The following is a 25613-nucleotide window of genomic DNA, read 5'->3' as shown; positions in this document are numbered from 1 at the left end:
TGAAATATTTGTTATTGTAATGGTATTTAACTTCAAACATATGACCGTGATTGTAACCGTCTACATGTCCGTCTAGCTCTCGACCGACAGGGTGCTAGGGTCTCACTACACAGTTGAATTCAGGATGAGAGTTCATTGATCACGGTCCACTATAGTTCTTAATTATTGTGACACATGTTATTGTTGACATATTCACTTCTAGGAAATGGTGAAGAATTAAAACAATATGTATGTTTAATGGAAAGCCTTATGGCTGTATGTTGCCCATGCTATTTTGTAATATTGTGCATTGACCTTTTGGAACATGGGTGTATAGCGCAAGAGACAGCCGAAGTGAATGGGTTAATGAACCACCTGTTCGGACCGATACTACAGGCAGATGCGGTCATATAGCAAAAACCTGAGACGGAAATATTCTCAATTTTGGAGTCCAAATAAATGCTTATATAACATATGTTCGCAATGGTGTATGTTGTTAGAGCCAACGGGAACCCCTTCTATTGGTAATATTCGTTTGAAATTGGGCAATTATAATGGGTTTCAATGGCAGATGACATCTGTGTAGTGAGACCTAGAGATATGCAGGCTGGGGCGAGACGTATGCCAGTGGAAAAGCGATCGCCTTATGCGCAGTCTGTCTATGATCGATCCCGTCGTCTGTACCATTGGTCTATTTCTGGTTCCAGTCAGTGCACCACGACTGCTATATCAAAGGCAGAGGTAAGTGCTATCTTATCTGTGTGATTTGTGCACATAAAAGATCCCTTTCTAGTAATGGAACACTGTAGCGGGTTTCATTTCTCTCAGACTATATTATATCACAATAACCCAATAGCCGATGGTTAATAAATAAATGTGTTCTAGTGGTGTTGTTAAACAAAACAAACTTTTTTTTTTTTGAACAGGTGTTCCGGAGATCGCTGGCTTGACGCCGCACCAGGCGTTACAAATCATCCGAGGGTGTCGTGGCCTCAACATCGTTGGTGCTGACGTCGTGGAGGTAATAACATAAAGTTTCAGCGCATTAACCACGCAGCCAACATACTACGTATGGTGATAAGCGTACGAGACGTGGGGATAGGGTGGAGGGGGGGGGGGTTGGCAACTATGGCAAGCCCCCCAAGTCTTATCCTAAGACGGTCATACAATACATTCCCTCTCCTCCCACCCACCGATTAAAAAGGGAATTAATGACTGACCCCTCCCCCCTCCCCCACGCAAACACACTTCCCCGCCATCCAGGAATTAGCGTATGAGTCGAGTTGTAATCGAAGTACAAATGCGTAGTGATTTGTTTGCAACCCTATATAGCTGTTTGGCAATAATGCTGATATGAGTAAGTGTTGTTATCAGATTCGGGCCTTTTCGTTTAAAACTGACAAAAAATAGTCTGCCCCTCCCTCCCCCCCCCCCCTCCCCAGTTACAAATATGGTATCACGTACGCCTATACGTATGGTGACATAAAACTGCCATCAACGAAATTTAAGATTAGTGTTAGGGTTAGTTTTTAAAATATGTTGTGATACATTCACTGACAAAACGCCAATAGATCGTGTCATCCTCAGTTTGGTTTGACGTAAGAAGAAAAGTGAAAGTATTTGGGAAATACATTTTTTGTTGTTGTGCAGGTTAAGGGAAGAGAAAAAGGGAGAAAGTCAACTGCCGAAATAAAGGCCCCTCTTATTAAAAAATCGTCAAAGGATTTTTAACGAAAATGTTCTAAAAAAAACTGAACAATTTTTGCAGTTACCAAGTGGTTGTTCGACTGCCTTTATTTGTCAAGGGGGCGGGACGTAGCCCAGTGGTACAGCGCTTGTTCGATGCGCGGTCGGTCTGGGATCGATCCCCGTCGGTGGGGCCATTGGGCTATTTTTCGTTCCAGCCAGTGCACCAAGACTAGTATATCAAAGGCCATGGTATGTACTACCCTGTCTGCGGGGAGGTGCATATAAAAGATCCCTTGCTGCTAATCGAAAAAGAGTAACCCATGAAGTGGCGACAGCGGGTTTTCTCTCTCACTACCTGTGTGATCTATAACCATATGTTTGACGCCATATAACCGTAAATAAAATGTGGTGAGTGCGTCGTTAAATAAAACATTTTCTTTATTTATTTTTCAGGTGTCGCCTCCATATGATGTAGCTTCTCTGACTTCCATCATGGCGGCTAACCTTCTGTTTGAAATTCTGTGCGTTCTGCCAGGGGTGAAATATTACGACTGATAGCAGATCTGACTGTTCATCACCTATAAACCAACCATTTTAGCATTTGTTTTAAAACGCAGGACATATTTGTAGACATATGCTTAATACTACAGTAGGGTTAATCAGTTTGGGCGGGAGTGGACTTTTACCGATTTTTGGTAGCGTGCGGCGTTTTGTTTATTTTTCCTGATTTAAAGTCAAAATGAAGACAGGGTCGTAGATTCAAAAATTTAACCTCCCCCCCAAAAAAAACCCCAACAACTACAACCCCCCAAACCCCCCCCCCCCCCCCCCCACCAACAACACAACCAACCAAGAAAAACCCAAAGCCCAACAACAACAATAACAAAAAAAAAGCCACCCAATTACGCCCACCCCATCAGCAAAAACTCATTAACAATGAAGTATATTTGTATAAAAGTGTGTTTTGTTTAACGACACCACTAGAGAACATTGATTTATTAATTATCGGATTAATTGGATGTCAAACATTTGGTAATTTTGACCAAAAGAGATAACCCGCTATATAGTAGCAAGGGCTTTTTGTATATGCACCATCCCACAGACAGGATAGTACGTACCACGGCCTTTTAAATACCAGTCGTGGTGCACTGGATGGATCGAGGGGCGGGACGTAGCCCATTGATAAAGTGCACGGCTGATGTGCGGTCGGTCTAGGATCGATCCACGTTGGCGGGCGCAATGGACTATTTCTCGTTCCAGCCCGTACACCACGACTGGTATATCAAAGGCCGTGGTATGTGCTATTCTATCTGTGTGATGGTGCACATAAAACATCCCTTGCTACTAATAAAACAATTTAGCGGGTTTCCTCTCTATGACTGTGTCAAAAATGACCATATGTTTGACATCGAACAGCCGATGATTAATAAATCAATATGCTCTAGTGGTGTCGTTAAACAAAACAAACTTTTTTTCTTTTTTTTTTTTGATGGATCGAGAAATAGTCCAGTGGGCCCACCGTCGGGGATCCCGTCCCTGTAAATGCATCTAGTTACACGCATGTAACGCCTGGGTCCGGGTTATCCGCGACACAGGCCGTATAAATGCATCTAGTTACACGCATGTAACGCCTGGGTCCGGGTTATCCGCGACACAGGCCGTGTAAATGCATCTAGGTACACGCATGTAACGCCTGGGTCCGGGTTATCCGCGACACAGGCCGTGTAAATGCATCTAGTTACACGCATGTAACGCCTGGGTCCGGGTTATCCCCGACACAGGCCGTGTAAATGCATCTAGTTACACGCATGAACGCCTGGGCCCGGGTTATTCGCGACACAGGCTGTGTCAACAATATTTCTTATCAACAACAATGTCCATTCTACATTAAGATACCTGGATTCGGGTTATCCGTGACCCACACAAAGGTGTCCATCTAAAACATTTTATCAACACTTCCACAAATTGGAACTCCGCGTGATCGCCATATGGTAGAGAAAGGGGAATTGATCAATTTCCCTATCTCAACCACCGCCACCACAATGGAGTAGCGGACCAATTCTAGAACCGGCCTCTCATTACTGCCAGACTTACTTGCAATCCAACTTATGGATAAACCGTACCCCACCCATATTGAATTTGCAGAATGCTTCCTTTATCGTATTTAAAAAGATAGCATTGCCAGTCGGCGACAAGTGTACCCCGTCACATGCAAATAACTGGACAGGTCTTTTGGTTATTTCAGGGTATTTAATGTAATATACCCCCATTTTTAAAACTGCCCTAGCCATGGCCCTATTAAAACGCTTTCTGGATTTGTCCATGGCTTTCTCATTAGGCGAGTAACGCCATTGAAAACGTGGGAGCATTTGTGACCATATACTTTTTGTACCAGACATTTTTTGTTTTATGGAAGCTAACAATGGGTCTACTGCATGTAACAGGTCATGCAAGGGAACCTCTCCAATGTCATTTGCTCCACAGTGAAGAAATAAATATCGAGGAGTATTGATTTTCTTTTGAATTACCACGAAGGTCAACCCACCGTATCCTTGCCACCAAAGGGAAACGTCTTGAGATTCCAGTCCTAAATGGGTTCCTCCTGGCATGCCTCTGGCAAAATCGGCCGCTCTCTTGACGATGGGTGAGCCCAGACACCATATGCATGTGTTATCTGAAATACTCATCATTTATTTATAAGATATTGAGTACATCAATAAGCGGCATTCGAATATAAGTTTTAAAACTACTAGATTTCAACCGTCCTGCTATTTTTATGAGTTCAGGTGGACAACCACCTGAAGCTGTCGCAGTAGCTGCCTCTATTCTGGAAGAGTGTGCTTTGTATAGCTGAGTGTTCAAACCACTCAATCGCAAAGCCTTTGATAAAATGGCTGAAATCTGATATCGTGTCAATGGGGTTTCATTGAAATGACAAACGAGAGGGCCCTCACCCTCTGTTCGTATTGCTAAAAACTCTCCAGAGCAATGCAATGGACAGAGTACCCTGTCTGCTTGGTCAAATGCTAACGTAATGCCTTTACCACTCTGATCAGTTTTGTAATAACGGAGTCTCAACAACATTTTCTTGCAATCATTATTAAATTGTATATCCCTTTTTGTCAGTATTTCTTCCTGTATACCTGTGTTACTGGAAACGGTAAATTCCCCTATTCTCAGGAATCCACAAAATGCTAAAGTTAAAGCTGCCTTAAATAATTTTATTTCATATGGATTTTTACACACTGCTGGGAGAATCTCTACTAGCTGTACCAAAATGTGTGGGGTGATTGGTAGCCTGGTATCTTGTCGATCCTGTTTTCTTTTAAAATCCCCCAACAGCTTAGTAACTAGCAAGTTTTGAGTCATGTCATGACATTCTTTAATTTTACAGTTAAATCCTACGGCTGTGATGTACGCTTTAGCCGTACTTACTGCATAACCCTTAACGGATAAAAAGGCTATAAAGTTGGTGACATGATCCAACTCGGGAGGCCATAACTGCGCAAGTTTGTAATCTATTCTGAAGTTTTGAAATGAGACTAAACCTGTTTCGTTTACCAATCGTGTGTTGGGTGCAACCGATGCTGTCAGTAATCTTTCCGTCTTGCATTGCAAATCATCTGTTGTAATTGCTGTGGTATTGAGCAAGGTCACTGCTGGGCATTGGGCGCCAGTGTTCTTAATCGGTCCCACTGTTGGCGAGAAATTGTATCAGCTATACCATTATTAACCCCTACTATATGTTTAGCTTTAAATATGATGTTATGTTGCATTGTGTGAAGTACAAATGGTCGAATAAGCGTCATAACTTGCTTTGACATGGCTGTCTGTTTGTTCAAAATATATACCAATGCCAGATTGTCGATATGGAATATAATTATTTTACTGGAAAGCAAGCTTCCACAAATACCCACCACTATTACGATTGTGACCAGTTCCATGAAGGTTACATCTTTCATCATTTCACTGTTTCTCCAGCTAGTTGGCCATGGGAAGTAAAACCACCGCCCATTGAAGTAACCACCGCATCCCAATTCGGGCGACCCCTCGCTGTTTGTAGCCAATTGCATAATATCTGCATGTGACCAACAACTTTCTCGAAACATTGTAATACCATTAAAGTACTGCAAAAATGTTAGCCATGTTCTGATATTATCTTTCATTTTTTGGGTAACCCGAATGTGATGATATGCTTTTGTGGCGCCCGGCATGGCATCGTAGAATCTCTTGTTGAATGCTCTGCTTGATCTTATGGCTTTGTTGAAAAGGTTCAGTGACCCCATCAATGACTGTAATTCCTTTAGCACTACCTTTTTTCTTTCCAAACACTGTTTGAGGAGATCTTTAAGTAATACAATCTTTTGTTGAGGGATTTTTACTGTCATGTCATCCGTATTTATGTTTAAACCTAAAAAAGTAAGAGTTGTCACTGGACCAATAATTTTGTCCTCTGATAGAGGAAACCCCAGTTCTTCATTGATGTTAATGAAAGTATCCATCAAATGTTGACAATGATATGATTCCCGCTTCCCAGCAAATATAAAATTGTCCAAGTAGTGATCAAGAGTGTTTAAACCTGATTTGCTTTGTACCAACCAATGCAAGAATGTCGCAGATTGTTCAGATATTACACGAAATGCACAACCATTGGCAAAGATTTATCAATGTAGAAATGATCATTAAATTGAAAACCTAAAAGGTCGAAGTCCACTGGAAAAATCCGTAACAGTCAAAATGCACTTTTTATGTCGACTTTACCTAAAAGGGTCCCTTTGCCGAGGTCATAGATCATCTCAATTACTGTATCGAATGACGTATACTTCACAGAACAAAGTTCTGGATCAATGAAGTCATTTATACTTTGTTCTGATGGATATGATAAGTGAGTTACCATTCGCTAACCCCCAGTTGCTTTAGGTAAAATACCAACGGCGATATATGGAGGTTGTGGAATGGGGGGGGGGGGGGGGGGGCCTTAAATGGTCCTGCAATTCGGCCTATAATTTATCTCTTTTTGATTTGTTTCTGTAACTGGTTGGGATGCTGTATGGCAGATACTAAATTTTGTGACCAAGTTGCAAACTGGGACCATTATATTGCAATGAAAAAACCTGTTTTAGTCCTTGTTTCAGCTCCGTTGCTACACTCGTCAGTCGGTAGTCATTCAGATACTGAACACATTTTCCCACGTTAATGGGTGAATGACCGAGGGTCCATAAATCTTTGGCCTCTGTGTCCCCTGTATGCCCATCTTGAAAGAAAACTGAACTGCCCACCAGTGCTAAATGCTCTTGACTGAAATCCAAATCTCGAGTCTGGGCGAAATGTCCCCTGCTTTTGTTCAATTGAGCAACTGTTCAGTGTATGTTCCCCATTGCATCTCATACACACATGCAAGTATGCACAAGGTTGCCGTGATCATGACCCTTTATAATTAAAGTTGATACATTTGTTATGTACAAGTGAAGTTTTATTGGCCTGTACCTGCACTAGCCTAGCCAACCCAGTCCGAGCCATGTACAGCAGCCATAGTTCATAATCATAAAAAAAACGTGTGAGGTACAAACGTCTTCATTGAAATTAAATCACTTTCATTTCAACTTATTTTCGTGTTTATATCCAATTAAGATTCAAGCACGCTGTCCTGGGCACATACCTCACCTCACCTATCTGGGCTGTCTGTCCAGGACAGTGGGTCAGTAGTTAATAGTTAGTGGTTACTGAGAGAGAAGTCAGTGTGTAGTGGCCTTACATCTACCCACTGAGTCATTAAAACTCGCTCTGGATGGCAGCCGATACCGGGCTGCGAAACCAGTATCTACCAGCTTTATGTCCGATGGCTTAACCACCAGTATCAAGTCACTAACGACAACAGGACGTATTTGTGTAACCAATCAATAGTGATTTTAAAGTCCTATATCAACACATTTGTCTACATTTCATTTCAAATTATGTTCGTGCTTATATCCAATCAAGCACGCTGTCCTGGGCACACACATCATTACGTGGATTCCCATGTACAGGTGACATTTCATCAGCAATCTGATTAAAATTAGCTCCACCGGTTAATAGCTATTACCTGTGGGTCTAACAGCATTCTGATTAAAATTAGCTCCACCGGTTAATAGCAATTACCTGTGGGTCTAACAGCCCGTTAGAGCTCATGTCCAGTTGACCTTTCATTCGACCAATCAAAACTATACTTTCATAATCATACCAGCCAGTGATTTGTAAAGAATTTGAAAACATTCGGAATTATGCCGAGGGTATGCGAAATGATTTTTGGTGAATTACGAAGTATAGCGGAAACTAACTTTAAAGCGGCAGTATCCGGAATATTTTTATTATTTAAGCATATAGAACAGAAAATCCAATTACGTTTGGTGCATATATGACGCCGCACTCTGCATTGGTTTCATTACGCTGGCTTATCCGGGTCAAAAACAAAGCTGGTATTTCGAAAGTCTACCAGTAGATCTAACATCACTGCGTGAACTCCCATGTACAGGTGACATTATATCTACATTTAACAATTTTAATATCGACCAATTACACTTCGTCTTTTATAGCGTTATTCAGAACATACAAATTCAAAAAATATCGGGCGAGACTATTTATGCAATAGGCGAACTTGTTGGTTTGTTTCAACATTGAAAAAACAGGGGGAAAACTGCAATAATAAACTCTGTATTGCATACTAGTACAAACAGATTTTATGGCTATTATTTCGGTTTTCTTTTCGTCTTGGAACGAATTTTATATAAAATTTTATATTGCAATTCTTTTCCGGCATAATTCGTAATTCACACGAATCAGTTTCGTAGTATACCCTCGGCATAATCCCAAATGTTTTTAAATTCTTTTCAAATCACTGGCATGATTTTGCAAGTAAGGTTTTGATTGGTCGAATGAAAGGTCAACGGGACATAAGCTCCAACGGGCTGCTGTTAGATCCACATCTACTAGTGGAGCTAATTTTAATTAGATTGGTGACAAATCGTACATCATGACGTATATTAAATTTAACTGAATACTGACGATGCATATAAATGCGTTATTGGTGAAAATACGCAAACAAATCGGAATAGCGAGTCCAGTGTCATTGTCAGACAAGGTGTAACGGACATAGTGTAACGGACACAATTTCATATGTAATTTAATAGTTACGATCGACCTGCAATTATTAATATTATGCACCATTAAGCATTCCATAGTGTATACACACACACACACACACACACACACACACACACACACACACACATGCGTGCGCCCCTCCCCTTGCCCCATCTGGTATATTATAGATAAAACTTCTTTTTTTAAAATGTTTTTGGTTGTGCGTGTGTACTGGTGTGTGGGCTTGTTTTGTAGGCTATTGTTTATTTGGGGGCATATTTGTTGTTGTTACTGGGGTTTTCCTTGGGGGTGAGAGGTAAAATTGTTGAGGGGGTTTTAATTTTTAAATATTAGAGGTCTTGTTTTGCCTGCCACTTACGCTTATAATCATGTATACAACGTCTTCATTTTAACATGTTGGGCATCTACCTGCTTTAAATAATCGGCATGCAAGACTAACATAAATATGTTTACACAACTATTTTGATGTAAACAAAACAAGTACTGTTACACTAGGTAAATGTTTTTAGGTTAAATTATATATTTAGCTGTAAAATGTACACTTTATAATGCGATGTATATAGGCCTAATTGATTTGCAATAAACGAAATATTTAGTCAAACAGGCGCGTGTGCAAGAAATTGTGTAGAGGAAATCTAGACTCACTAATGATGTTTTTTGGGGAGGGGTCGGGTCATGCGTCCCCGAAAATACACTGAAAAAACAACAACAAACATAATAAAGCACGTGGGGAAGGGGACTGTTCTGATCGAATATTACATATAGTCCGTCCCATCCTCCAACAAAAATGAACTAAGGCCTCAAACTGTCTTTTCATACACTCTTTTCATTCTGTACGAAGTACATTTATAAAGCTGTTATTGTTTATACTTGGATGAGCACAGAACAACGACACTCCGTATTATATGAGTAATGTACATGTACATGGCAAGACAAGACCTTATTTACACTTGGGCCGTTGCATAAGGATGCGTCAAGAGTGGTGAAGACGCAATCTAGGTCAGATGATAGAAGTACACTGGACCGTTAAATCAAGAAAATAAAGTAGTTTTTTTTAACCACATATTTTAAGATATTCTAAACTTGATTATTTCAACATATATATACAGAGAGAGAGAGAGAGAGAGAGAGAGAGAGAGAGAGAGAGAGAGAGAGAGAGAGAGAGAGAGAGAGAGAGAGAGAGAGAGAGTGGGAGACGGACAGTTAGAGAGACAGAGTTAGACAGACAGACAGGCAGAGACAGATAGATATATGGGGTTAGATAGAGAGAGAGAGAGAGAGAGAGAGAGAGAGAGAGAGAGAGAGAGAGAGAGAGAGAGAGAGAGAGAGAGAGAGGTGTGGGGGAAATCCACTCCCATCAGATATATTACTCCTACCGTAAAAACAACAAGAGACCTTTTATATGTACTTCGTCATAGCACTGGTTGGGACGGGGAAAACCTAAGTACAATTGCATAGGTTACTACTACCGAAGTAGCAGCAAGGTTGGGTAAGGTTTATTTGTTTTTGTTACTTTGTTTGATGTTTTTGTGTTTGTTATGCTTTTTTACTACACGTTCTTGAAAGTTAATTTTGTTTTGCTTAATGACACCACTAGAGAACATTGTTTTATTCATCATCTGCTACTAAATGTCAAACATTTGGTAGTTTTGTCAAATTGTTTTACATAATTATAGTAATAATAGTAATTATTATTATTATAATATTGATGTTGTTATTATTATTATTACTATTATTAGTATTTTAATATGTGTTAATTTTTATTTTTTTATTTGTACTTGATTGTAAAATTCAGACAAAAATTAAAAAACCAATGTTTTCTGTTGTAAAATACGTTTTTGTCACAAGTAAATTGTTATTGTCCGTCGGCTATTTCTCACTCCAGCCAGTGCACCACGTCTGGTACATCAAAGGCCGTAGTCTGTGATATCCTGTCTATGGGATGGTGCATATAAAAGATCCCTTGCTGCTAATCGAAAAGAATAGCCCATAAAGTGGCGACAGGGGGTTTCTTCTCTCAATATCTGCGTGGTCCTTAACCATATAACCGTAAATAAAAATGTGTTGAGTGCGTCGTTAAATAAAACATTTCCTTCTTCTTCATCTTGTTATTGCTATTCTCCTTCACCCCCCTCTGTACATAAAACAAAACGACCAGTAAATGGCATACTGTGTGGCGCACATACGGACGTACCACAGTTTATTCCATAATAAAACACTCAACAGTCTGAAAACCACTCTTACAACGTAAACCTCTAAACTAATTATAATGGGCCGTTACCCCTCCAGTGGCTGTCCACCTTCAAAACGTATTCTCACAGTACAACAACCTATAAAAAGTCAACACACAATTAATGTGAGATACTTTCAAAACAGTATAAATTGCGTGCACCACAACCGAGATGATAAAAAAACACATTGCCACTAACAGCGCCCCCTACCCAACACTTATACAAATTACCAACCTTTATGTACTTCGACCAAGGAGAAAATTGTTACTTTCTTATTCGTTCCTCAAACGAAAGAAACAATATTTCTCCTTCACCCCCCTCTGTACATAAAACAAAACGACCAGTAAATGGCATACTGCGTGGCGCACATACTGAGATTCAAACGGGCATGTAAATTAAAGCCCCAAAGACAATGATATTGCCAATCTACTCTCCATACTATCTTTAACATAACCGTCCTTGGCATTCTCGCTCTTCCAACGCCCATGACGTTGAAACATCCTGTTTGGAATACCATTATTAGCTGCTGCTGTTGCTCCCCCAGATCTCAGACTACGTAAGCCATACCTGGTTATGTCACTAACAAAAGGCTGAATTGCTTCTAAAATCAACTCCCTTGCTCGGGTATAAGAAAGTGGGATATTATTACATCTCAAAACAAAACCATCATTTGTTTTGCAAAGACTTCTGAAAACAAATTCATTCGAATAAGCTTCGAATTGAGCTGCCTGAAAATACTTCTCTAACCAAGTAACTGGACACGTCACAGAGCTAGTTCTACCTATAACTAGCCATGCCCCGTCACGATACACATCCGTTTTAGATTTTTCAATGAAAATAGTCATATAAGCTTGTGAACAAATAACATCACTGTATCTAATGTTAAGAAGTTCTGCCGATCGCATAAAACCAGCAAAGGCTACCAAACACATACATAACGTTCTCAAATCATATAAATTGGGATCAGGTAACTTGGATTCAACCAAACTAATCAACATGTATAAAGTAACAGGTTCTTTCTTATTTACAGAGCGAGCCAATTTCCTCTTGGCTGCTTCTCGTATATTAATAACTAAAGCATTATCTGTAGGTGAAGTCAACCCCACCACCACATGGCAATGTCTAATACTGTAACAGGCAACATCTACTGCAGAAATCGATTCACTACTTTGAATCACTGATAACAAATACCACGCACAGTGGAAAGGTGATATTGGTAAACTAGAACAAATTTCATTAACCATCGCCCATTTAGACCAAGCCTTAAAACCAAGCTCATATTTCCTGGTAGTAGATTCCGCTCTTGAATAAGACAAAAACTCTGGAATCCGACTCGCCATATCCCTCAGATGTCCAGGAAGATTCACTAAGTCATCACGAAAAACGTGATTAAAATATACCTGGAAAACATGACAAAACTCATCAACATTGTATATTATCAGCTAACATATCAAAATGCAAATCATATTCCCCGAATAAACCACCTTTAAGTCTGCTGGGTGTATACGCGTCTTTATGCCTAGGTTAATACATCCAATCCTTCACCTGAGGTATGAAAGTACCACTTGGACACAGCAAAGGCCAAAAACTGGCCGAATACCACATGAGACCACCAAAGTACCCTTGGCATTACATCTTTCCATATGTCTAAGAACACGTGAAACCAAAAATACACGAGACACAATCCAATTATAACTAATACCCCAATGTAAAGTGAAAGAATCTACACTTTCACTACCTGGATTCCAAAATCTAGAATTAAATCTAGACAATTTGTTATTGTAGTAAGATGCAAATCTGTCGACCTCAAAAGGACCCCATAAATTATTTAAATGTGTAAACACAAAAGGAGCTATTCCCCAATCATCATAGTCGACTATCCTACTCAGATAATCAGCTGACTCATTACCATCTCTTGGAATCCACTGTATTTCTAATTGTGTTTGGTTATGAAGACAAACTCTACATATGTTTATTGCAATAACTTGTAATGTAGGTTTAATACTTTCTTTCGTAATAATAGCTACCACATTTTGATTATCAGTAAACCATTTAACTCGTTTACCCTTAAGAACAGAACACAAACTCTTCAATACCAAATGAACGGCAGCCATCTCTCTCCAAGTAGAACTTTCTCTACTTTCTTCTGAAGTCCACAACCCAAGAACATGAACATCATGACACCCAACACTATATCCTCCAAATCCAGTATCGCTGGCATCACTATACACTACTTTGTGAACAACGGACTCTGTTGAAAGCATTCTAGTAGTATAATTCTGAATCTCATCTTTCCAAAAGACAAGTTGAGCACAACTCAACGAAGAAAGTGATATAAAATAAATTCCAGGATTTTATATAAGCGATCTGTGTGGATAAAGACCTCGTCATAAGCTGAGAAACTGACCCTGTCACCATACTCATTGATATCACCTGACCGACCACCGAAACCAAACATCTAGCCGGTACAACATCACGATCTAATAAAATATCTGAAATTGTTCTTTGTAATTTGACTATCTTCCTATCCAGAATACACATTTCTATAATCGAAGTATCTATGATAAACCCTAACCATTCAAGACATTGTTGAGGCTTCCATAATGATTTTTCTACTTTTGGTACAAAGCCGGATTGAATCAAATCCTGTTTGACAGTCTCACCACACTCTTTCTCGGAAGCTCCAGAAATAATACCATCATCCAAATAAGTAACAATTTTAATTCCTTTTGACCTCCACAACTTAACCAACTGTCTAGTAACTTTAGTAAACACATATGGGGCCGTGCTCAAACCAAAAGGCAAAACAAGAAATTTATAATACTTTTTCGAAGTATTTTCTCCCCACGCAAAACCTAGAAACTGAGTATGGCTTTCATAAATATCTATATGGTGATAAGCAGAGTGAATATCAAACTTAACTAACCAATCACCCTTATGTATGTACATAAGAGCAGTCCTCCAGTCTTCATATTGATACTTTCCAAATATACTTATTAACCAAACTCAAATCCGAAATGAGCCGGTTTTTTTACCAGAATCCTGAACAGCAACAGATAACGGACTAACTACTACAGGTTTTTGTAGACATTCCACAACTGGACCTCTTTTAAGAAAATCTGTAATTGCTTGCATGACGAACACACTGTGTTGTTTACTTGATATGTTATTCCTAAGCTCCATATTTGGTGGTGTAGAATAAAAAGGTATCTTATATCCATTCTCGATAATGTCAACAACAAAATCAATGGCCCCTATATCACGCCAAAACTGCACACTTTGTTTGAGCCTATCTTTCACTATAATTTCAGTCATGCCTTGTTCATATTCAAAATAATCACGTGTTAATGTTTCATACTTAACTTCTTTGTCGTTACTATCACTGGCTTGTGGTCGTGGCATTCCGTGCGTTATTTGACTGCTGACCTGAACTGAGCTGTGGGCAATCTCTCCTCCAATGACTGAACTCGTCGCACGAGAAGCACGCACCTGACCTCTGACCTCTGACCTCTGGCTCGAAAAAGATGACCGTTTTGCTGGCTAACACTGCGAGAGTTGTCAATATCACAAGAAACTGAAGGAACATTATTAAAATTACGTGATTTTGAATATGGCTGCACACGTAAAGATCGTAAACACTTTGCTGTACTCTTCCGAACAGCTTTCTTTTCGGCCCGTGTAATGCGGCTATCATCGTCCGAATCCGACGCCAAATCACGGGAAACGTATTGCTTCACCGTCTCCCAACCACTGTCTGAAGAATCGGCTATCTTAATAAGTTTGTTCCTATTTCCTAGCCTAGCTAATTCTGTAACTGCAAGATCTTTAGCATAGTCATATTTCTTAAATTCAAGTGCAAATTTAATTTGTTCTAAATTTTCCACAGTTTCAGCATTAACGAGATACTGAATTTCATTACCTCCCCGCCGTCAACTAAAGTCGCGCTCAGCTTTCAGTTTATCCAATTCTTTTTTCGTTCTATTGAATTCTCCTCTGAAACATTCTAAACGTTCTTCAACTGCTTGCACAATCTCATCCTTCGAGGAATCCAACCTTTTCAATTTGGCGTCTAACTTTTCTTTAATGTGCCTTTCCGTCTCCATGCCAAGTATAAATTGCGTGCACCACAACCGAGATGATAAAAAAACCCATTGCCACCTCCTTATATAGTGCACTAACAGCGCCCCCTACCAAACACTTATGCAAATTACCAACCTTTATGTACTACGACCAAGGGGAAAATAATTACTTTCTAATTCGTTCCTCAAACGAAAGAAACAATATTTATAGCGATGAAAACAAATAGTCTTACTGATGAAACACGCTGCAGTTTCCCATTAGTAGCGAGGGATCTTTTATATGTATTTTGTCCGAGGACAAGACAGCACATAATACATACAATCTGATTAAAATTAGCTATACTGGTCTACCAGTAGATCTAACAGCATTGCGTGGACTCCCATGTCCAGGTGACATTTCATCTATAAATAAAAAATTAAATATCGACCAATTGCACTTCGCTTTTAATATCGTTATTCGGGAGCATACAAATTCTAAAAATATCGGGCGAAACTATTTATGCAATAGGCGAACATGTTGGTATATTTCGACATTAAAAAAACAGGGGGAAAAGTGCAATTATAAATTCTGGATTGGATACTAGTATAAACAGATTTTATGACTATACCACCACGGTTTTCTTTTCGTCTTGAAACGAATTTTATGTAAAATTTAATATTGAAATTAGTTTCCGGCATACTGCGTAATTCACCCGAATCATTTCGTATACTCTCGGCATAATCCCGAATGTTTTCAAAATGTTTTCAAATCACTGGCATGCTTTTGCAAGTAAGGTTTCTGATTGGTCGAATGAAAGGTCAACTGGACATGAGCTCCAACGGGGTGCTGTTAGATCCACAGGTAATAGTAATTAACCAGTCGAGCTAATTTTAATTAGATTGATAACACATACTACGGAGTATAATGTACTACGCCTGGTGCAGTGGTTGGGCCGGGGAAAACTAGTCACATAATGTGTCCACAGAGGAGGTTCAATATTATGACACCAGCATCTAAGCGGACTTCTAACGTGCATTCTGAACTCTGTTCTGGTGCTGGGAACTAGTGTCTAAACAATTCTAAGAGACGAGAACTTGTTCGTGAACATGTTCCCGTTGTCAACTCAAATACTACCTCGAGAAAGGCGGAACGTAGTCCAGTGGTAAAACGCTCGCCTGGTGCGCTGTCGGTCTAATATCGATCCCTGTCAGTGAGCCCATTGGACTATTTCTCGTTCCAGCCATTGCACCACGACTGGTATATCATAGGCCGTGGAGTGCTATCCTGTCTGTGAGATGGTGCATATAAAATATCCCTTTCTAGTGATGAAACAGTTTAACGGGTTTCCTCTCTTAGACTATTATTATGTCTGAATTACCAGATGTTTGACATGCAATAGCCGATGAGTTTTAAATCAATGCGCACTAGCAGGAACGGCGGAAGCAAGTAGACATTGGGGGGGGGGGGGGGGGGGGGGCTTTGACTGAGATCGAGGATTCAGAGCAAAGTTCCTAGGGTGTTCGGGAGTATATTGCCCCGTAACATTTTAAAAACTAGATGTCCTGGAATTTAATTTCCTGTATTCTACAAGTAAAATTCATCTCTGCCTTAAAAAAGGTTACTAGGAATAATATTTTTGATTCAGAATTATTGCTCCACCGTGCCTGTCTAGTGGTGTCTTTAAACAAAACAAACTTTAGCTTTAACACTACCACGGATAGTGGTGTGACAGTGGCGGATCCAGAAAATCCATTTCGGTGTGTGTGTGCGTGGGGGGGGGGGGGGTGCAATGACATGAGGCGGAATGCCAATGGAACTTTAGAGGAGGTTTGGAGGGGATCGTAATAAAAAGAAAATTAATATATAATAACATTATAACTGTCGCAAAATTTAGGGGGGGGGGCGGCCCCTGCCCCCCCCCCCCTCCTTAGATCCGCCTCTGTGTCATGAGAACGGGTTCTTAGCTGCTCGCGAACGCAACGTCGAATACACGGCCAAGGTATGATTCGTGGAATCAGCCGAGACGTTCCGAGCGGTTTCCAAAGAGATCGGCCGATTGTTAATGACGTCATGGAATTGTGAAGACAATTACCTTTTGCGAATGACATTTTGAGATAAAAAAAAAAAAAAATGTTCAACCGGTGTCGTAATCTCTTAAAAACCGTGCAAGGATGGAACATCCTGCAAACAAAACGAGACATCGCCACGACCAGTGCTGCGAGGAAATACCACAGACCAATAGAGTCAAACACTATGCCGAGATCAGGGGGGATTTCATCCATGATGAGATTGCCTGTAAAGACCACAGCTGCCGGTAACGTGCAGTGCATTAATAAACAGTCTCAATAAAGAGCCTAAATAAATAAATAAATCATATTTAAAAACAGAAGAAGAACATAGGAATTACGTATTATAAATGTTTCCAAACTGAAGTTTTGTTTCCCGGGCTTATTATTGAATATTTATTTGTTAATGACACGCCAGTGTATATATTTATTGCATCTATGACTGTAAAGTCGGGACTTACCTGAAACAAATTTTAAAAAAGAAGAAAGGAATACCCCCCCCCCAAAAAAAAAATAAAAAAAAACCCCATCCCCCCCCCACCGAAACCCCCCCCCCCAACAACACAAAAAACAACAACAAAAAAACCCCAAAACCTCCAACAACAACAACAAAAAACAACCCACGAATAAACACCGTGGTATGTATTATCCTTTCTGTGGGATAGTGCATGTACAAGATCCCAAGTTATAAAATATCTCTCTCCCCCACCCCAAACCATTTCCTGTCCTGGACGGAGGATATGTACAGTTACTGTTAACAATTTGTCTAACTCAAGCAGGGTTTCTGCCAGATAGAAATATTTGGGTATGGCGCTAGAGAATTGAATGCAACGACATTTAACAAGGGGTATGAGGGTATGGGGGGGGGGGGGGGGGTGGTTTTATGAAAATTATACATATAAGAGTAATTAACTTTTATAAGAGTAATTAATTTTGTCAAAAACAAAATGTGCCAAAAAATCCGTTTTACCCTGTTTCAGAAACCCTGTCTCTTCATTTCATTTGAGCTCTATTGTAACTTATTATTGTGCTGATATGCAATGAAGGTTCAAACATACTGTCCTGGGCACCCCCCCCCCCCCCCCCCACCCCCAGCTATCAGGGCTCTTGTACCAGGACTTTCTTGTAGTAGTTAGTGAGAGATAATGTCGGTGTAGTGGCCTTACACCTACCCACTGCGTTGTTGTACTCGCTGTGGATGGGAGCCGGTACCGGAATACGAACCCATTGCCTAACAGCCTTATGTCCGATGTCATCTCCTCTAGTTCTATTATATTTAAAGGTGAGAATCGTTTCGTGTTTTTTTCAGGCCTGGACGCGTGTTTTGTTGGCGTCCCCATGGATTGTGGAGCTTCGTATAAACCGGGAACACGACTGGGTCCTAGACACGTCAGGGTGGAGTCTGTACTCATCAGACCGGTCAATGCCGCCACGGGTAGGTCAGACGATGTCTCGCTCACACCTTCATTTCATTCATTTCAACTTATTTTCGTGCTTATATCCAATTAAGGTTCAAGAACGCTGTCCTGGGCACACACCTCAGCGATCTGGGCTATCTGTCCAGGAGAGTGGGTTAGTTGTTAGTTGGTTAGTGGTTAGTGAGAGAGAAGAGGATGTACTGCCGGTACCAGGCTATGAACCCTGTACCTACCAGCCTGTAGTCCGATGGCTTAACCACTGCACCACCGAGGCCAGTTCACATTTTCAAACACAAAATAATACAACAAAGAAGAACAAATAACCCATTACCCCCTCCCCCCCCCCCAACAAAAAAAAAAAGAAAAAAAAAGAAAGAAAGAAAAAATCTGTACTAAAGTTATTTAGTGAAGCCCGTCCCTGTTTTGAGACAAACTATGCACCATAGCCAAACTATCGATGTTTCCTAAATGTTTTATTTTTTGACGCACTCAACACATTTTATTTACGGTTATCAAACAGACAGGGTAGTACATACCACGGCCTTTGATATGCCAGTCGTGGTGCACTGGCTGGAACGAGAAATAGCCCAATGGGCTCACCGACAGGGATCGATATCAGACCGACCGCACATGGAGCGAGCTCAGCGAGCTCTTTACCACTGAGCTAGGTCCCGCCCCTAAATATGTGAGATGATGTCTCGGTCTCAACTTCAAATGCATTCACGAAACAAAACAACACAAAAGAAACAAAAAAGCAACAACCCCCCAAACAACAACAACAACAACAAAGACCCCCCCAAAAAAAAAATAAAAAATAAATAAATAAATAAACAAGAAACAAACAAACCCAAAACCCAACCCAAAACAAACAAACAAAACTATGTTGTAAAGTTTATTTTGTCCCTGTTTTGTGGCAACTATGTATTGCCGAGAATCCCAGTCGTAACCAAAATATCGATGTTTCCGCCTGGCAGCGAACATGAAATACGAAAGTTACCAACAGTATTAGTACAATGTATCGAATACTTGAGGGTCAAACTCGACCCGGACCCGAATACCCGACTAGATGATAATGAGACTAAAGAATAAAGTAAATAGCATTATGCATCTTAATTCCAGCGCTGAACATGGATGCCAAATCATGGCATTGTATTGCATTCCACACATTCGACTTTAGTTTTCCCTCCATGTCTCATAGCTCTATAATGTAACCGGCGACAAGCACATAATATTATGGCAAAATGACATAAAACTATAATTAAGGGAGAGTGCTCATCTTCGCACAGGTACTCGAGTCCTGTGAACGGACTCAAGTCTTGGTGGACTCGGTCCATTTTCGAGTACTCGTCAGGTCAGGCAAGAGTGTTTAACGTGCACATTCAGAACAAGCTGTTGTAGCGCACGCCTGTCCTGGGCACAGGTGCCGGCCTCGGCCGGCTCCTCCGTCCAGGACAGGAAAGGGGTGGGGTGGGTTGAAGGGGGGACCGCCTGCACTGGCAGGTGCAAGGGAACACCACCAGTCCGACCGGAGCTGGTAACAGGCGGAGGGTTGTATGGTGCTATGGAATTTGGAATGCCCCGTAGGATTAAGCCAAAGAGAAAGGGTGCACAGTTTTTGTGAAGGAAATTAGGCGTAATTTTGAACGGTCCGTCAAAAAGGAAAAATAGGGAGCTACGTATAGTTTTGGAAGCTTAGTACTCGTGGAGACCCTAATCGATATATCAGTAAAACTGCGCATCCATAGGTGGATCGTACTGTCCACTCTAGGTCCATTTCAATCAGTGTCAGCGCATGTGCAGATGATATTTCATTTGACCAATCAGTACACCGCTCGAACTCATCTGACCGCGCATCAAGCCAGCGCCTTACCATTAGGATACCACTCAGTGCGTCGGATCTGCCAATAAAATGAATGAATGAATGAATGGATGGATGGATGGATGGATGAATGAATGAATGGATGGATGGATGGATGGATGGATGGATGGATGGATGAATGAATGAATGAGTGGGTGGGTGGGTGGGTGGGTGGGTGGATGGATGGATGGATGGATGAATGAATGAATGAATGAATGAATGAACTTATATATTATTATTATTATTATTAATTTTTTTTAAACATTGAATACAGGCGCATCGCCATTTGAATCGTTGGTGGTCGCCGACGTGGGCGACGTGCCCACCAACATGTTCAACATCCACGAAGCCTGCAAGCAGATCAGGCTACATTTTGCCGACGTCCTCAAACATGACTGCAAACCGATTGCGATTGGAGGAGATCATACAATTACTTACCCTATACTGCAAGCGATTAAGGTATTCAAATTTATAATGGCAATTTATAATGCATGTTTTAGTCCTTTTCTCTCTGCCTGCCTGTCTGTCTGTCTGTCTGTATATATATATCTGTCTCTAGGACGGGACGTAACCAAGTGGTAAAGCGCTCGCCTGATGTGCTGTCTGGCTGGGATCGATCCCCGTCGATGGGTCCATTGTGATATTTCTCGTTTTAGCCAGTGCTCCGAGACTGGTGTATTAAAGACCGTGGTGTGGTCTATACTGTCTGTGGGATGATCCATATAATAGACCCCTTGCTACTAATGGAACGAGCTACTCTCGGCAAACTAAGTTCAAGTTAACATGTAGCCCCCCCCCCCCCCTCACCCTTTTTTTTTCTCTCGATGGACTGTTCAATAAATTAGCCACTACTTTTCTTTTTGATTCAAAATTCAATAGCACCAACATTTGCCCCGTCCGCTACCGATTCCAGTCGGGTTGATGGTATTCTCTTGCACTTGAAAGCGCCGCCTCAACCCTTTTCCTGTTCTGGACGGAGTAGCCGGTTGAGTCCGACATTTGCGCCTAGGAGAGGCAAGCGCTACAGCAGATTGTTCTGAATGTGCACGTAAAACCCTATGAATTGACCAGACTAATGTAAAAAAAAATATTTCCTGTCTAAAGCTATATGTCAAAAGTACGAAATGTTTTGACATCCAATAGCCGATGATTAATATATCAGTGGTGCTGGATTTAGCTCAGTCGGTAGAGCGCTTGTCCGAGGTGCTATGGTAACTGGATCAAACCTCGTCGGTGGAACCATTCTCTGATTGGAATTTGTTTCACTTCACAACCAATTCCCCACGACTGGTATATCAAAATCCATGGTGTGTGATGTCCATTCTGTGGGAAAGTGCATATAAAAAAATCCCTTGCTGCTGATGGAAAAATGTAGCGGAATTGGACACTGGCGATGTCAAAGATTAAATCCGGGGTGGGCGTGCCTGAACCTTCAGGATACCGGCACGTTAATAGAGATCCCTTCCCTTCCTTGTAGTGGGTTTCGTGTGAAGAAAACGAGTTCAAATTACCAAGTTTTTGACATCAACTAGCTGATGATTCATAAATCAATGTGCCCTAGTTGTGTCGTTAAACAAAACCAATTTTAACTTTAACCTTCCCTCTTTATTTCTCTGTCTCTCGTTGTCCCTATTTTTTGCAGTCCTTAGCTCTGTCAACGTTTCTATTTTTGTACGTCTGCATTTAATGATTTTTAATACATTGTACAATAAAACAGAGTAAAGTAATGTTTTATTTAAGGACGCTACTAGAGCACATTGATTTTTTTATCTTATCATCGACTATTGCACGACAAACATATGGTCATTCTGACACTGTTTTTTTAGAGGAAACCCGCTGTCGCCACATAGGCTACTCTTTTGCGACAAGCAGCAAGGATCCATTATTTGCGCTTCCCACAGGTAGGATAGCAAAACCCATAGCCTTTGTTGAACCAGTTATGGATCACTGGTCGGTGCAAGTGGTTTACACCTACCCATTGAGCCTTGCGGAGCACTCACTCAGGGTTTGGAGTCGGTATCTGGATTAAAACTATACATTTCATGCGTTTTGATTGGTTAATAGCCAATGCATACTACAAGTACACCGTGTAATTTGCGGGAAAATACAGAATTTGTCGGGGTGTACGAAATGTCACGTGACTTGCTAGACTTGTACGAAAATACAAACTGCGGATGAAACCGACGAAATTTTCTCCAACACGCCTCACTGATTAAATTTCTTAAAAGTCTTGAATTCAGTATGAATGGTAATACCACAATTCGGTAAATTTTATTTTTTCTGTTTATTTGAAGATTTCTTGAGCACGTTTGGCCAAGCTAATGCTAGAATATAGCATTGCGTAATCGGTTACCGTGTTATAACTTGGACTAATTATCACGCACATATTTTAAGTAATGATTTGACATACTTTTTTTTTTACAAGTTCTACAAGTTAGTACAACACGACAAATATGCTTGTTCAGCTGCGGGTGTTCAATTTTGTTTTCCCGATACGATTACAACATAATCATAAACGTTTACAACACGCAAGATAATAAGGCGCTAAGAGTTGTCTCCCTTCGCCAAACACGGTTTTAAATCATTTCAAGGTAAAACCACCCGGAATCCTAGTTGACACTCTTAATACTCAAACAGCTAACACAAAAAGGAGTAATACCTTGCATAGTTATTTGTTACAAAAAAAAAAAATCAGTATATTTTGAGGAATTAAATTTGATGTTATGTTATTAAACTCAAACTAAAAATTTGTGTGTACTTTATTTAAAATTTTCGCTGTTGGTGTAATTTTAGTTTAATTATAAAACAAAGATCTAGAAGGTAATAAATTCGTTACGAGGTTTTTTGACAGGCGCACGGGATTGTATGCCCTTCCAAGATATGTATTTCCTTCGGCGAACACAGCCCCCGCGAGAATTTGAGTTCCGCCCAAAAATGTATAATGCTTTTTATTTCCTATTATAAGTATTTTAACGTTTACCCTAACAGATGGCTGTATTATTAAACCATTATTGGAAGCCCGCCCTCTGATAGTATTTGGCTCGTATCTGTAGAAGTTCAAATATTAATTTCAGTGTTCGGACATTTCCGTAAATATTCAGAGAGAGAGAGAGAGAGAGAGAGAGAGAGAGAGAGAGAGAGAGAGAGAGAGAGAGAGAGAGAGAGAGGAGAGAGAGAGAGACAGAGACAGAGTGAAATAGAAAGATAATTAAACTGACCCGGGGTTATAAGTCTAAATCGGTTTAATTTCTTCTTTGAAGGAAAAACACGGCCCTGTTGGTTTGATTCACGTAGACGCCCACTCTGACACGAGCGACTCGACAATGGGTGAGAAGGTAGAACATGGAACCCATTTGCGGCGATCAGTGGAAGATGGGTGCGTCGATACTAACAGAGTTATCCAGATTGGATTACGAGAGAGTTGGTACTCTCCGTTCGACTACATGTGGCCAAGGAAACAGGTACGTGGGTTTGAATGAGTTAAATATAGTTTCTGTTTTAAAACATCAGTGTTTTATATATATTTAATAATGTGTTTCTTGTCGCCCCATTGTTTGTATTAGCTATAACTTGTAGGGGCGGGACTTAGCCCTGTGGTAAAGTGTTGGCATGATCTGTGGTCGGTCTGGTATCGATCCCCGTCGGTAGGCCCATTGGGCTATTTCTCGTTCCAGCCAATGCACCACGACTGGTATATCAAAGGCCGTGGTACATACTATCCTGTCTGTGGGATGGTGCATATAAAAGATCCCTTGCTGCTAATCGAAGAATAGCCCATGAAGTGGTGACAGCGGGTTTCCTCTCTTAATATCTGTGTGGTCCATATCCATATGTCCGACGCCATATAACCGTAAATAAAATGTGTTGAGTGCGTCGTTAAATAAAACATTTCTTTCTAGAGAGTTTTTCCATCCATTAAAGGCTTTTGTAGGAGATATCGCTGGCACTATAATTTGCGATATTCTCCTAGGTTATATCGCTTCTTTTGTTACGTCACTGTGTGTGTTTCAGGGCTAAACCTTTCATTAGTGACGTCATGCCTCTGTCGTTCTGCTAATTAACGAGTCTACAACTGCCAAACATAGTGACATGCAACCCCATTACAGACATTGTTTACAAATGTCGTAAATGAAAATAATGATAATGGATGATAAAGAGAATATAATTTATCAGCCTCGGATTTCTCTTATCAACTCGTGATGATAAATTATGATATCAAAAGATACTCGCGGAGTATCCTCTTTATCTTTGGCTGAGAGAGCTATCATAACCGTCGGTCGGTCTAGGATCGATCCACGTCGGTGGGCCCATTGGAGTATTTCTCATTTCAGCCAGTGCACAACGACTGGTATATCAAAGGCAGTGGTATCTGCTATCCTGCCTGTGGGATGGAGCATATAAAAGATCCCTTGCTACTAATGAAGAAATGTAGCGGGTTTCCTCTTTGTAACTGTGTCAAAAAGGACCATATGTTTGACATCCAATAGCAGATGATTAATAAAAAAACAATGTGCTCTAGTTGTGTCGTTAAACAAAACAAACCTGGGGTTTTTAAAGATCAGTCTGTAGAGCGTCCAGCTGAGCTGCTCATGTCGTAGGATTAGTGGACGCATTCTCTGACTGGGTTTCTTCCCGTCCCAACCAGTGCCCCCCCCCCCCCGCCATGATTGGTAGGGCCTGCCCCCCGTGACTGGTGGGGCCTGCCCCCGTGACTGGTGGGGCCTGCCCCCATGACTGGTAGGGTCTGCCCCCATGACTGGTAGGGTCTGCCCCCGTGACTGGTAGGGCCTGGCCCCGTGACTGGTAGGGCCTGCCCCCGTGACTGGCAGGGCCTGTCCCCATAACTGGCGGGGTCTGCCCCCGTGACTGGTAGGGCCTGGCCCCGTGACTGGTAGGGCCTGCCCCCGTGACTGGCAGGGCCTGTCCCCATAACTGGCGGGGCCTGCCCCCGTGACTGGTGGGGCCTGCCCCCGTGACTGGTGGGGTCTTCCCCCGTGACTGGTGGGGCCTGCCCCCATGACTGGCAGGGCCTGCCCCCATGACTGGCAGGGCCTGCCCCCATGACTGGTAGGGTCTTCCCCCATGACTGGTAGGGTCTGCCCCCATGACTGGCAGGGCCTGCCCCCATGACTGGCAGGGCCTGCCCCCATGACTGGTAGGGTCTGCCCCCATG

At 41.2% G+C, this 25613-nt stretch overlaps 2 protein-coding genes and 1 long non-coding RNA gene across 3 annotated transcripts; 2 read left to right on the top strand and 1 right to left on the bottom strand.

The window, feature by feature from the left end:
• The first annotated feature begins 406 nt into the window (after positions 1–406).
• Positions 407–2490, top strand: LOC121386867. The gene is made up of 2 exons (XR_005959722.1): positions 407–1000; positions 2122–2490. It is a non-coding gene; the product is annotated as an uncharacterized LOC121386867 (long non-coding RNA).
• Positions 2491–3079: 589 nt separating this feature from the next.
• LOC121385992 lies at positions 3080–5376 on the bottom strand (the record flags this gene model as incomplete). Its single annotated transcript, XM_041516787.1, has 1 exon — positions 3080–5376. A coding segment is annotated over one exon (1014 nt), but the record flags the coding sequence as incomplete, so codon positions are not given.
• An 11781-nt stretch (positions 5377–17157) lies between these two features.
• Positions 17158–24103, top strand: LOC121386796 (agmatinase, mitochondrial-like). Its single transcript, XM_041517811.1, has 4 exons — positions 17158–17412; positions 18474–18599; positions 20715–20899; positions 23701–24103. Exons 1-4 carry the CDS (start codon positions 17229–17231, stop codon positions 23917–23919), a joined length of 714 nt encoding a protein of 237 aa, XP_041373745.1. The 5' UTR covers positions 17158–17228; the 3' UTR covers positions 23920–24103.
• The last annotated feature ends 1510 nt before the right edge of the window (positions 24104–25613 follow it).

The sequence above is a fragment of the Gigantopelta aegis genome, chromosome 12 (assembly GCF_016097555.1).
Source record: "Gigantopelta aegis isolate Gae_Host chromosome 12, Gae_host_genome, whole genome shotgun sequence".
Taxonomy (NCBI): domain Eukaryota; kingdom Metazoa; phylum Mollusca; class Gastropoda; order Neomphalida; family Peltospiridae; genus Gigantopelta; species Gigantopelta aegis.
The sequence above is the reverse complement of the archived record's forward strand: the minus strand, read 5'-3'. Positions and strand labels throughout refer to the sequence as shown.